Source organism: Artibeus jamaicensis, unplaced genomic scaffold (assembly GCF_021234435.1).
Source record: "Artibeus jamaicensis isolate MK-2021 breed Jamaican fruit bat unplaced genomic scaffold, CSHL_Jam_final scaffold_916, whole genome shotgun sequence".
Lineage (NCBI taxonomy): Eukaryota > Metazoa > Chordata > Mammalia > Chiroptera > Phyllostomidae > Artibeus > Artibeus jamaicensis.
The window spans coordinates 38,591,419-38,604,560 of record NW_026522059.1 but is presented as its reverse complement, the minus strand read 5'-3'; the positions used below and the strand labels follow the sequence as shown (position 1 = coordinate 38,604,560).

At 37.2% G+C, this 13,142-nt stretch overlaps 1 protein-coding gene across 1 annotated transcript in view; it reads right to left on the bottom strand.

The window, feature by feature from the left end:
* Nucleotides 1-13,125, bottom strand: part of VCPIP1 (valosin containing protein interacting protein 1) — a 28,238-nt gene extending 15,113 nt beyond the window's left edge. The window contains exons 1-2 of the mRNA XM_037148901.2: nucleotides 9,994-13,125; nucleotides 2,218-2,304 (exon numbers count right to left, since the gene is read on the bottom strand). Of these exons, the coding sequence (XP_037004796.1) occupies nucleotides 2,218-2,304; nucleotides 9,994-12,706 (2,800 nt within the window). The 5' untranslated portion in view covers nucleotides 12,707-13,125. The remainder of the gene's footprint in view (nucleotides 1-2,217; nucleotides 2,305-9,993) is intronic.
* Nucleotides 13,126-13,142: the final 17 nt, after the last annotated feature.

The window sequence follows — 13,142 nt, the reverse complement described above, 5'->3', positions numbered from 1 at the left end:
TTAAAACCATTTAAAATAGTACTATAAACTTTTTACAATGGTTTTAAAAACAAAAACTGATACTGCCAAGTACTGACAAGAATACAGAGCACCCGGAACTCCAATGTAGTGCTAGGAATATAAAATGGTCCAGCCATTTTGAAAAATGGTTTGGGAATTTCTTACAAAATTAAGCATATGTTTACCACATAACTCGGCAATCCCACTCCTAGGTATTTACAAAAGAGAACTGAAAAAACAAATGCCCACACAAAGACCTGTACATAAATGTTTTTAGTGGCTGTGTTTATAGTAGCCAAAAACTGAAACCAAGAAAAAAGACATACGTTCTTCAATCGGTTATGAATTTTTAAAAATGTGATAAATACATACAATGGAATATACCATTCAGCAATAAAAACAATGAACTACTAACACATGCATCTAAACAGATAACTTGCAAAAGCAATGGGCTAAAAAAGAAATGGGCAATTTTTTTTCTGAAAAGGGGCGACATAATAATATTGTAGGTTTTGCAGACCATAAAGCTTCAGTCACAACTACTCAGTTATGACAGAGTAGTGTGAAACAGCCATGTACACGTGACTGCGGCTGTGTTTTAATAAAACTTTGTATTTAATTGGCAGTGGACCTGACATAGTCCACACGCAGTAACTTGCCAACCCCTGTGCTGAATCAAAGGAGAGAGACACACAAGGTTACAATATATAATTCCATTTATACGGTGATATGAAAAAGGCAAACATAATAGAGACAAAAACCAAATTAGTGGTTGCCAGGGTCTAGGGGTGAAGGCAAGGGATTAATTAAAAGGGACATAAGGCAACTTTTTGGAATAATGAAAATATTCTCTACCTTGATTGTGATGGTGGTTACATGACTGTTTGTATTTGTCAAAATCTATGTACCTATATACCCAAAAAGGGTGAATTTACTACATGCCAATTATGCTTCAATAATCCTGTCTTAGAAAGAAAGGGAGGGAGAGAGGAAACAAGCCATTCTTTGGTCCCTAATTTTTTTAAAAAACAGAATTTTTTTGAGATAATCAAAAATCAAGGAAATCTAAACACTGGATATTTGGTTATACTTTTAAAAATGTGATAATAAAAAGAAAAAACAAGATTCCTATTGAAGTTCTTACAAATGATATATTATGTGTGAGATCTATTTTATAATAGTCCAATTAATATGGGGGTAGAAATGTACTAATAATTGTTGAAGCTGGGCTGTGGGTAAATACCAGTTCATTATACTTTTATTCTTGTTACTTTTATGTATGATTGAACATTTCTACAATAGCCAAACTGGGGGGAGCAGTGGTGGAAAAAGTAAGGAAGAGATAAAAGCCATAAAATAGACATTATGCATGTAATGTCTACTGAGGTCACATAGGTAAAGAAGTGAGATAAGCCAGAGTGATAAAGTCTGAAGTTGAAAGCATTCACATTAAATTTTTGAAAAAAACATGTGCTTTCCAAATACACACACTGGCATCCTTTCTCTTAAGACCTTAAAACTACAGCCCTGGCTGGTGTAGCTCAGTGGACTGAGCTTGGGCCTGGGAATCAAGCAACCACAGTTTGATTCCCAGTCAGGGCACATGCCTGGGTTGCAGGCCAGTTCCCATCAGGGAACACACAACAGGCAACCATACGTGGATATTTCTCTCCCTCTCTCCTTCCCTTCCCCTCTAAAGATAAATAAATAAAATCTTTAAAAAAAAAAAGACCTTAAAACTATAAAGATACAGTTATACACTCACATATGCCTTTATAAACAATGCACATACAAGGTGGAAAGCTGTTAAATGTCAAATGAACTGTTTCCTAAAATCCAGAAAGCACTGGGGTATACATAATAATTATAGCCAAAACACAACAAAAACCTATATTATCTGGTTCTGGGATAGTCACTAACCAGCATTACAACCAAATCTGATTCTAATTTCACAATTTGTCTTTAGTTGTTAAGAATCATATACATAATTTAAATGAGAAAATAGGAGCAAGAAAGTGAGAGGAGATTTTTAGTAATATTATAACAGAAAATATGAGTGTATCAGGATAATAATCCCTTTTAATTAGCTAGATTGCTAAAGAACATACACTAAAATTCACATTGGAAATCATTTTAGAATACTATCTGAACTTTCTTAATCTTTTAATAGCTGAAGTGAAGACAGTATCTAAAAATAAAATAATAAATTAACTATACCCATGGTTTTCTTCATAATATTGTAGAATACGCCACCCTGTTGGAACATGTGAGGGAGCCCCTTTGCATAAGACCATACATCTTCTCCTGTAAGATAAAAACAAATACAGCATTAGCAACAAAGAAAAATATTCAACCCAGGTTTGTTTTAATACAGATTAGCCTAGAAATCACAAGGCAAAGCTGGTATAACATATAGGGAGGTGATATGGAGTGATGGGGCTATAGCATAATGGTAGTACTTATTCATTTTGTTTATCCAAGGACATTTTTTCATTGCTGTTCAAAAGCACTTTGCTTGGAGAGAGAGAAACATTGATGTGAGACAGAAGCATCAACCCGCTGCCTCCTCTACCTGCCTGGACCCTGGACCAAAAATCAGGGAACAAACCTGTAACCCAAGGCATGCGCCTTGACTGGAAAATGAATCCACCTCCTTTCAGTTTGGGGACAATGCTCCAACCAACTGAGCCACACTGGCCAGGGTGTACTTAATTTTTTTGGTAAAAATCTGAACAGTTACCAGATTAGGGAACTCCTCAGAACTGGCCACCTAAATACTGTAAGAAAAATGACATTTCTTATGTATTCACATATATAAATATATGTGTAAGTACGCAGACACATGGAATTATTGCCATTTGCAACAACATGGATGGGTCTTGCAGGTATTATGCTAAGTAAAACAGGTCAGATGGAAAGGGACAAAAATCATGACTTCACTCATATGGGGAATATAAAACAAAGTGAAGCAAACAAATAAAGCAAAACTCATAGACACATACAACAGAATGGTGGTTACCAGAATGAAAGGCGGGTAGGGAGTAGAATTGGGTAAAGGGGGTCAAATATATGGTAACAAAAGGAAACTAGACTTTTAGTGAACATACAATACAGTCTACAAATATCAAATTATCATGTTGTACATCTGAAACCTACATATTATTAACCAATTAACCCAATACATTTTAAATAAATAAGAAATAAATAAATAAATAAATAAATAAATAGGGTTTTAGTGTCAGTGCCTCTAGGATTTTTCAGTGGTGCTTAGGTGGGAACCCTCCATGCTGCTCCAATGCATATGACTCAATGCATAGACTAAAAGCTTTTCAGAGTCAGGAAAAGGTCAGTGGCCTGGCACAGTGCTGGACAGTAGCACTCAGCATTTGGTGAATGAATATATATGAATGAATTGTATAAATAAAGTTTTTCCTTTCAATAGGGCTGAAAGAAGTCCTGAAAAACCTTAATTGAAGCAGTACAATGATAACTGTTCTTCAACATTATGGATAAAATATAACCAATGGTACCATTGGTCCTCTTCATGAATCTAGTAAAACAAAATCATAGCAAAAACAAAGGTAAAAAATTTTAGACACAATTTTACAGTTATAAACTAAGTAAGTCGTGGAATGTAACATACAGTATGGTGACTATAATAATACTGAGTGTTTGAAAGCTGCTAAGATAGTAGATCTTAAAATAAGGGTAGAATTACTTTGCTACAATTTCATTAGAAAGCAAACTCTTATAGAATAGGAATAGTTGGTAAAGCATGTAGCAAATACTATATTCATTCATGTATTTTTAGTATCCAACTAATTTTACTTTAAAATTCAACTATGTCTTTACAGTACAACAGTAAAATATTTAAGTCCACCTACTGTGTGTGTTTAAATATTAAAAAAGTCTACAACAACATAGATAACTTCTGTTTACACCCTGTCTTCCTTAAATCCTTCCTCCTAATAGCCTTCGGCTCTCCTACCTGAAAAGTAGTTATACATGGCACTGATATTATGAATGGTTTTTCTTCTGGTTTAATCTGATGGTTTTCCTTTTTAACAGGAGCAAGTTGTTAATTTTAAAAAGTATATTAAAATAAAAACATTTAAAAAATGTATTCTTCTAACTTTTACTAATAATATAATCATGGGGTTAAAAGTGAGTTTCAAAGGTCATCATTCCTATTTTCTAACTTTATATATTTAAATAGGTAAATTGAAATTTCTAGTTTTATGAAGCCAGTGAATCAATTTAAAAATACAGTATATACATGAAATATATTTTTAAAGGCCCACCCCAAAATACCTAAAATTAGCTCTGAACTCAAGTATTTATGACCATATAATAACTGACCCAAAATGTAAATTTAAACCAGGAACATGGTACTATTTCCATAAGAACCCTAAAGGTATTCATTTGCTGAATAAAGAATGTCATCTCTCTATACTTCCTACAGATCCTTCTTCCATCTAAAAATGTATCTACCTTATCAATAGTCAGAACCATTTCTAAAAAAGACATGCCTGTTTCCTTTACTCAATCTTTTAATTGTATACAGCCCATAAAGCATTTAGTGTCATTATTAGAATTAAAAGCTGTATTTATCATAAACATACATATACAAAAACCTGTGTGTAAATGTACAAACACAGAGATAATATGATTCTCGGGGGAGTGTAAATGTTAAAAACTATTATATTTTACTTTATACACACTTGAGTTGTTTGAATTTTTTTAATCCTTACCCGAAGATACATTTATTGATTTCAGAGAGATAGGAAGGGAGAGGAAGAGGAAGAAGGAGAGAAATGGGGAGAGAGACAGAGAGAGAAACATCAACTGGCTGCCTCCCATGGGTGCTGACTTGAAATCAAACCCACAACCTAGGCATGTGCCCTGGTGGGGAATGGAGTCCATAACCCTTTGGTGTATGGGACAACACTCCAACTAACTGAGACACCCAGCCAGGGCAAATTCTTTAAATTTTAAAAAATAGTATCTTCATGGACAACAAGTGTGGTGATTGCGGTGGGTGGGGAGGAAAAGAGGCCAGGGTATAAAAGGACTAAATGGTAGTGGAAAAAAAATACAATAAAAAAACCTCAAGCCCTGGCTTGTGTGGCTCAGTGGATTGAGTGACAGCCTGCAAACCAAAGGGTGGCTTGTTTGAGTCCCAGTCAGGGCACATACCTCGGTTGTGGGACAGGTCCCCAGTAAAGGGGTATGAGAGAAGCAACCACACATTGATGTTTCTCTCCCTATCTTTCTCCCTCCCTTCCCCTCTCTCTAAAAATAAATAAATAAAATCTTTTTAAAAACTCGAGAAAAAATAAAAAATATCTTGTAATTTAAAAATATGAAAGAAAATAAAAGTTATCAAAGTAGCTGAGTATGAAAGGAACAGAATCAATGTTTAACTTAATCCTCAAAATATGATAGTATAAAATCACCATTTATAACATACACATTTGATCTTAAGATGCATCTATACACATCATTTTTTAATCAACTTTATGACTGCTCCATTAGAAATAAGCTGTCTATAAATCATTTAAAAGGGCAATCGGATGGCATGTAAAGTATAACTATATGCATTAACTACTATCTGGAGTTGAAACTATCCTCCATTCAATATTTGAAGAAAAAAAGTCAAGATGCAATAATGATATTCAGACCCAGTGTCATTTAAAATGTAAGTGTTGGAACCCGAACTGTAAATCTGGAAAATCTTAAGGCAGTTATATCATCAAGGGACACTATGAAATTACAAAATATTGTGCACTTTAAAAATGTCTATTAGCCATAGCCAAGTGGCTCGGTTGGTTGGAGCATCATCCAGTGCACCAACAAGACTGGGATTTGATCCCTGAAATGGTGCACTTATGGGAGGTACCCAATAGATGTTTTCTCTCTCACATCAATGTTTCTCTCTCTCTCTCTCTCTCTCCCCTTTCCTCTCTAAAATCGATAAAATATATTTCAGGTGAGGATTTAAAAAAATGCATTTAAAAAATTCATAGTTTTTTTCTTCAGGAAAATAAAAAGTACACAAAAATGAAATAAGTTGCTCAACTCCTAAAAGGTCACTAAACTTTGTAGTGAATGGGATAAATACCACAAGTAGTCTAATTCCTTTAAAGCAATTCCAAATGACAAATTCTGTTTTTCACAAACCTGTCCTTATTTCTTGAAAAAGAAAATTAACTAGAAACTTAGTAGAATACAATATTAAGAAAAAATAAGTTAGCCTAGTATTTGTGGTGATGTACCATCTCTCGTCTCTACCACAAAAGAAAATGCACAAAAAACTCGTCTACAAGAAAACTTAATAATATCTTGTAATACTAGTGGTTAAAGGCAGTCCAATACTATATAAGTAATATTATAGTCTGCAAAAATTGTTCAATAACCTCCAAGTGGACTGGATAAAGTGAATTAAAATGTGAAATATTTACAGGGAAAACATAATTTCATTTTAAAACTAGCATCATAAGATTCCAAGTGACTAATTCCATGAATTGTTTATTATACTGAGCAAAGATTCATGTACTTACTTCAGGTTTGCTGATATAAGTAAATAATATAAATTCTATTTAATAAATATTCTGCTTAAAAATAATGAAAGGAAAAGCACATGTCCCTGACTACCAAGCAGCCAGCCTATTTAATGAAAATATAAAAGCTATATATGAAAATGAAAGAAAAAGCACATGTCCCTGACTATCAAGTATCCAGCCTATTTGATGAAGATGTAAAAGCTATATAATGAAAATGAAAGAAAAAGCACATGTCCCTGACTATCAAGCATCCAGTCTATTTAATGAAGATATAAAAGCTATATAATGAAAATGAAAGCTATGCAAGTATAGGAAGCCCTCAGTTGGAATCCTACAGGTAAATTTATGGAAGTCAACGAGTGTCTCTTCATCTTTGTATCTCTAACTCATAGCAGAAATTCATTTTGCTGAAATAATCTGCATTAACTCATTCAGCAAGCATTTTCATTCCACCTATTGAGTGTCAGGCCCTGTACTAGGTGATAGGGTTTCATAGGTAAGTAAAACAGGCTACTGTCATTGCTTTTGTGGTGTTCATAATACAGTGGGTGAGGTGTATGTGAATAAGTAAATGAACAAATAAGATAATGAAAAACTGCAATAGATCCTATGACAGAAATGAAGCGTATACAAATAATACAGGGTACTTGCTTAAGAGTGGTTAGCAAAGGTTTCTTAAACTCTTTATTAGATAAGGTGACCAGGAGGAGAAGCCTCTCTTAAAGAGCTGGTATTAAAGCCTAAACCTAGATGAGAAGGAGCTAGCTATTTGAACAGCATAAAGCTTAATAAGCTATTTTTTGAAATAATATCAGTAGTTTAGGTCACATTTGATAATTCACAAAATAATTTCTGCATGTTGAAACTTCCAATTTTCTAAATAAGCCTTGTCATTTTCCAGCTCAGTCCAATCTAAACATCAATAGTTTCCCAGCACTCTTTACATAAGGTGTGTGTATATAAGTGTTCCCAAGTTGACATTCTTACAAACACCACTTTTTATTAAAAGTATCTTTACAGTACAGTTATAAGAGAGTTAGAGGTAGAAAACTAATACTTGTGGAGATACTAATACAAGCCAGGCACTGTCCTAAGTACTTTAAAGCAGAAAGTCTCTCAAGTGCTACCACTATAAAATAGGCAAAACATTCTTTTTATGCTCAAATTTTGTGTCTGGAGCGGAAGGAGAAAACAAATCTGTGGTTTGTAAGGGCAGCAGCGTAAATGTTAGAAGTGAAGATGGAAGGGACCATAACAGCAAGGTATTATCTTGGTAAACTCATTGCAATCAACAGTCTGTTAATCAAATATTCACGTTCAGAAACCTCAAATAAAAATAAAAAAGTTACTAATTATAAACCAGAATTATATTGTACTAATTTTGTTATTAAATATATGCTGACTGGACTTTTAGACTACTGATCATAACCTCACCCATGCCATACAATCCTTACCTGCACTCTTAACTGTACATCAACATTTATATCAGGAAGCTAAATAAGTGCCTGGAATTAATGTTTGATGAATATATACTCAGTAAAGGGATACAGATCTTTCAGCGAGGCCATGGTGGGGACTGACCACCTATTCTTGCCCCTCAAGAGACTACCTTCATGGTTAGTAGAATTTTCGTGAACCACAGATGATGTATCTTTTTCCCCTTGTACAGGAGTGTATAACTGTGCTTTTCAACTTTTTCAATGTTCAATGCTGACCATCCATTTCATTTCTGCTGGCAAAGCCTTTGTTTAGATATGTTAATGTCATCTGTTTAATTCAATCAAAAACATTTCAAAGTGCCTGTGATGGGCTGGGAACTATAATAGGTGCTGAGCATCCAAGGTTAGTTCTCATGTGAGCCACGTTTTCAAGAGTTCATCTCCTAATTAGCAAGACCTTCTCTTTCCTATTTTTGACCCAGGAGATTGTGTGTTTTTTAAAGTGCCTTCTGCATATATCTAATTTTATCCATTCTAATGTCAATTAATTTTAGAGTTCTAGAAGGAATATGAATATACTTTTACCCTACCATAAGGGGTATTTTGTAGAGGAGGCACTGGGAGCTAAGCAGTTTACTTGAAATCACTAAGTTAATAAGTAGTGGAGCCAAGATGGAAACTCTAGGTCTTTCAGACTCTAAAAATCACACAATATTTCCTCTATTCCATGCAGTCTCTAAGAACTAAAAACTCTGTGACAGAAAATACATAAAGTGCCTACTACATTTCCTCACATATTCCCCCATTCAATGACTATGTCTGCCAAAATAAAATCAGCAATATCAAGTAACAAACTTTTACAGGGCTTTTAAAATTCCTATTAACTAGTAGGCCCCCTAATTTAACAAGTCAACAATAAATAATCTTCATTTTGGAAGTTAAAGGCTCAATTCGCTGATATTTAGTACCCTTGGAAAACTGAATCAAAACTCAGATCACTTTTCTAGTTGAAAGCTCTAATCTCAGTGAAAATAAAGCCCTTCTATATGTAATATATCTAAATTTTACTTTAAGCCTTAATATGTTACTATGTAAAACACATTAACAGTGATTTACAAACATAAATTAAGCAAATAAAAAAGTAAAAAGTACACCAATGGATCATATCTCAACTCATCTACAGCTTTAAGTTACATTTTCTGTTGATAATATATTTTCCTTTAATTTATGCTGAATTACTAAAAAGAAATGCTTCTTAACCAATTCCATTAATAACTACCTATTTTTCGTGTTTCTCATGAGTTATAATAGTTCTTTCCAATTGATGGTAAAGAGTCATTGAGTAAGGATATTACTTGAACAGAAATCCTAATGTACAAATAAGAAAAATATGATGAGCTGGGAAAGGGAGAACAGGAAATGGGAGGAGAAAGACTATTACATGGGAGCACTGTAGGAATAAAAACACCAGAAACTGCAATTCATCAAACAGGAAGTCCTGAAATCATATGACATGCAGGAAAATAAAATTTAAAAGTAAATGAAAAAGGGAAAGAAAGGTGGGCGGGCTCAATAGAGCCAAAAGAGGGGGGAATGAAAAAAGCTTTAAATAGATACATTACAAACCTATTTAAAAGAATACATTATTTGGGTGAACGCACAATATCACATAAGAGATGATGTATTATAGAACTGTTTACCTGAAACCTATATAATTTTATCAACCAATGCCACCCCAATAAATTCAATAAGAATTTTTTAGAAAAGTTATATATAATCTTGTGATAGTTAAGGGGTTACTTTCACTTTCTCACTTATCTTTTCTTAATATTTACTCAGTAGAGAATCACAGTAACTTCTAGCCACTAAGTGTCAAAAAGCTAAAGAAAATAATTTTCTGCTAAAATAACTTTTATGATAACCAGTTTTTTCACAAAAACAGAAAAGTATATTATATTCACAATTAGGTTAAGAAATATCATTGATCTTACCCATTAATGTTGCTAAAAGACACAAGGAGTACATTTCTTTGTCAGCTTGCTCCTGAAGTTCCTTAGATGACAGTTTACCAGTAGCAGCAATCTCTTCTTGTTTCACAGCATGGGCTGAGTGTGCTGCAGCAGACTGACCACCTTCTGCTTTACCTTTTAGAATCTCTATTGTAATTCTGTCACCATGCTGTAAAGGCACTGGCTCCTTTTCCATTCCTGCCTGGGGTGGCATTAATTCTTTAGGTGGAAAGCCATATCGAATACACTGTAAATATGGAGGAATGTTGAATTCTCTGGCTATGCTTTCCTGAAGTTCAAAAAATGTTGTTGAAGACTTAAGTGTAACCATGGACTGTCGTCCATCATTAGTTGTTATTCGGATCTTCTTCTCTTTAGAAGTTGTTGGTGAGTAAAGAGACTTGGTCGGGGTAGCAGGTGCAGAAGATGGACCATCACGAATGGCACTGGGAGAAACAGTCCTGGGCTGGCCTTTTTGTTCTTGTTTTAACTTCTCTGTTTTCCGTTTCTGCATTACAGAAGCTTGTTCTGTAATATTCTGTTGAATAATTCTTTCAGTTTTACTCATGTTTAACTCTTCCTTGTGCAAGGTTTTTGTTTTCTGTCCAGTGAGAATAATTTTAGTTGGGAGCTGAGACTCTGACTCTTGTCCTTGTACATCTCCAACTCTTTGTGCATGAGCACCATCTATGTTTACAGGAGTATAATCATCAGGATTCTTTTTGGCAGTCTGATGCAATATAGTGTGGACAACTTTCTGAACCAGAATTTCACTCCCAAATTCACCAGGAAAGTGCTTGGTAACAAGTTTCATTGCAACATCGTAAACATTACTATTCAAAGATGAATCACTTTCATATTGGAACCAATAAACTGTTTCTCTGACCACTCTGCCACCCCATTCCAAAGTAATAGGAAAAGCTTCTGGTAGATTGTCATACTCCTTACCATCCCAAAAATGTTTGAATCCACAACCACATTTGCCACCAGTGGACCTAGAATTAGTTCTGTCCCCATCCAAATATACAATAGACCCATCTCCTCTGACCCGTCGCACAGACGTGCCATGGCACCAATTACAAGCTGTTAGGTTACTCAATCCATAGTCTGGTACCAGAACATCTTTCACTGAATCATATGAGCAAACCAAATTGTTCAAGGGAAAGCTATAATTTTTGTCAGGTCTCAGCTGTCCATGAGTACTTTTTGCCAGGTTATACAGTTTCCCTCCTGGAGCCAACCACTCTGGAGGAACGTGAAGTTCAGAAAGGGCACCACAGAGCAAACATTTGTGAAGACGATTATCCATAACTGCTTTTTTAGCAGCTGCTGTCACTTCTTCAGGCTGAACTCCTATCACCCCAGTCCTCCTGTAGAAATACTGATGGACATCAGCAACCAAACTAGGGTGGATACCGTGTTTGTCCATAAAGACTTCTTCCATAGCAGCAACAAGCCTAAGCAAGTACTTATCCTGCAGACTTCTGTCTCCTCCAATAACACAACCACCATCCTCCTCAAGTTTGATGTACTTTTTAATAAGGTCCTGAGGCACACCCCATGCTTTAGGAAGCAAATTCATAGGCAGTTTGGGCAAAGCAGCCCCCTTTATGCCTACCAAGGGGATATAATGGTTTCTACCAGAGCTACTCCATGCAATACAGATTGGTTTGTTCAAATGACCATCCTTCCCAGTGCACTTCTCTGCAGGGATGAGCCCAGGCAGAAAGGTAGCTGAATAATCACCGGAGCTTCTCATGCCACTGAGAGAATCTAACAGAATAATAGGGCGATGTAACACATTGGCAAGGCCAAATATGTGGATGTTCCTCAGACCCAAGGGAACACCCTCCGGTGGTACAAACATAGGGTCACACTCATTGATAATGTCTTCCCATTCAGCAGCATCAATGAAGTCATGGAACAGGGCTTGATATCTGGCCAGGTGCTGCTGAAAGTGCTGTTTCAGATTCTCTCTCAAGGCATGCCAGAAGAGCTCCCGGCCTACTAGAGCCCGGGACACAGCATGCACCAGGCAATGTCCATCCCCATCCACATGCACTGGAATGAGGCATTCCTGACTTTTATTGGCCCGCTTGATGTCCTCAAGAGTGTCATGCAAATATAGGAGGCTTCCGGAGCGGTCCTTGCCATAGCCCACGGTGTTAACATGCTCTGGTTCGATGAGGAAGGCGCGGTCACCCAGTAACGCGCAATCGAACACTTCGCCCTGGTTCATGTCCCGAAGAAGCTTAGCCCGGCCCGTCTGTTTGTCCATTCCATAGCGAGCTAATATGGGCGACAACAATTTGCAGTGGTAGTTGGAAAGGCCCATCACCTTTACCAGTTCCGTGGTCTTCTTGGGTGCTCCTGTAACCCCCAACAGCGCGTTCCGCAGCAGATTGTGTAGCACTACGTCCGGGTCGGTCACCTCCTCCACCCCCAGCAGCTGTTGTTGCTCGTGCCGCTGTCCGCACTCGGTACACTCGATGCTGACGGAACCAGAGGCCGGGAAGAACAGACGCGCCTGGCACTTCGGATCTGGGCAGCTCCCAGAGAGGATTCTCCGGTCTCTCCGCTTGGAGAGCACCCCTGGAGCAGCAGCCGCCGCTGCCGTCAGAGACGATGGAGTCTGCGGAGCCTCAGGCGGAGGAGGTGGCGGCGGCAGCGGAGGCGGCGGCGGCGGCTGAGACATAGCGCTCGGGTCTTGTGTCTCGCTCCGCGTCCCAAGCGACCCTCAATGGCTCATACCCCAGACCTCCACCGGCTCAACTCGGTCTAGCCCAGGCCCAGGGCGACTCACTTTCCTTTCCCTACTAGCTCCTCCTCCTCTTAAGCGAAGGCGGAAGCACCAGACGTTGTTTCTCTTCTTACTTCTCCACTGCCGTAGCCGTTGCCCCGAACGTAACGGCCACCACCCTACCCCGCACTCACACTCACTCACTCTCGCTCTCTCGCTCAAGACACACACAGACATACACGCCCTCAGTGAGATTGCGCAGGCGCAGCTTCCGCTCTTCCCTCTGGGAATTAGAGTCTTCCAGCCTCTTTCTTGGCCATCAAATGCTAGGATTTTAAGTCCTGCAAGAACTACATGTACCGTGAGGTCTGGAGGTTCAGCCGCCGCCGAG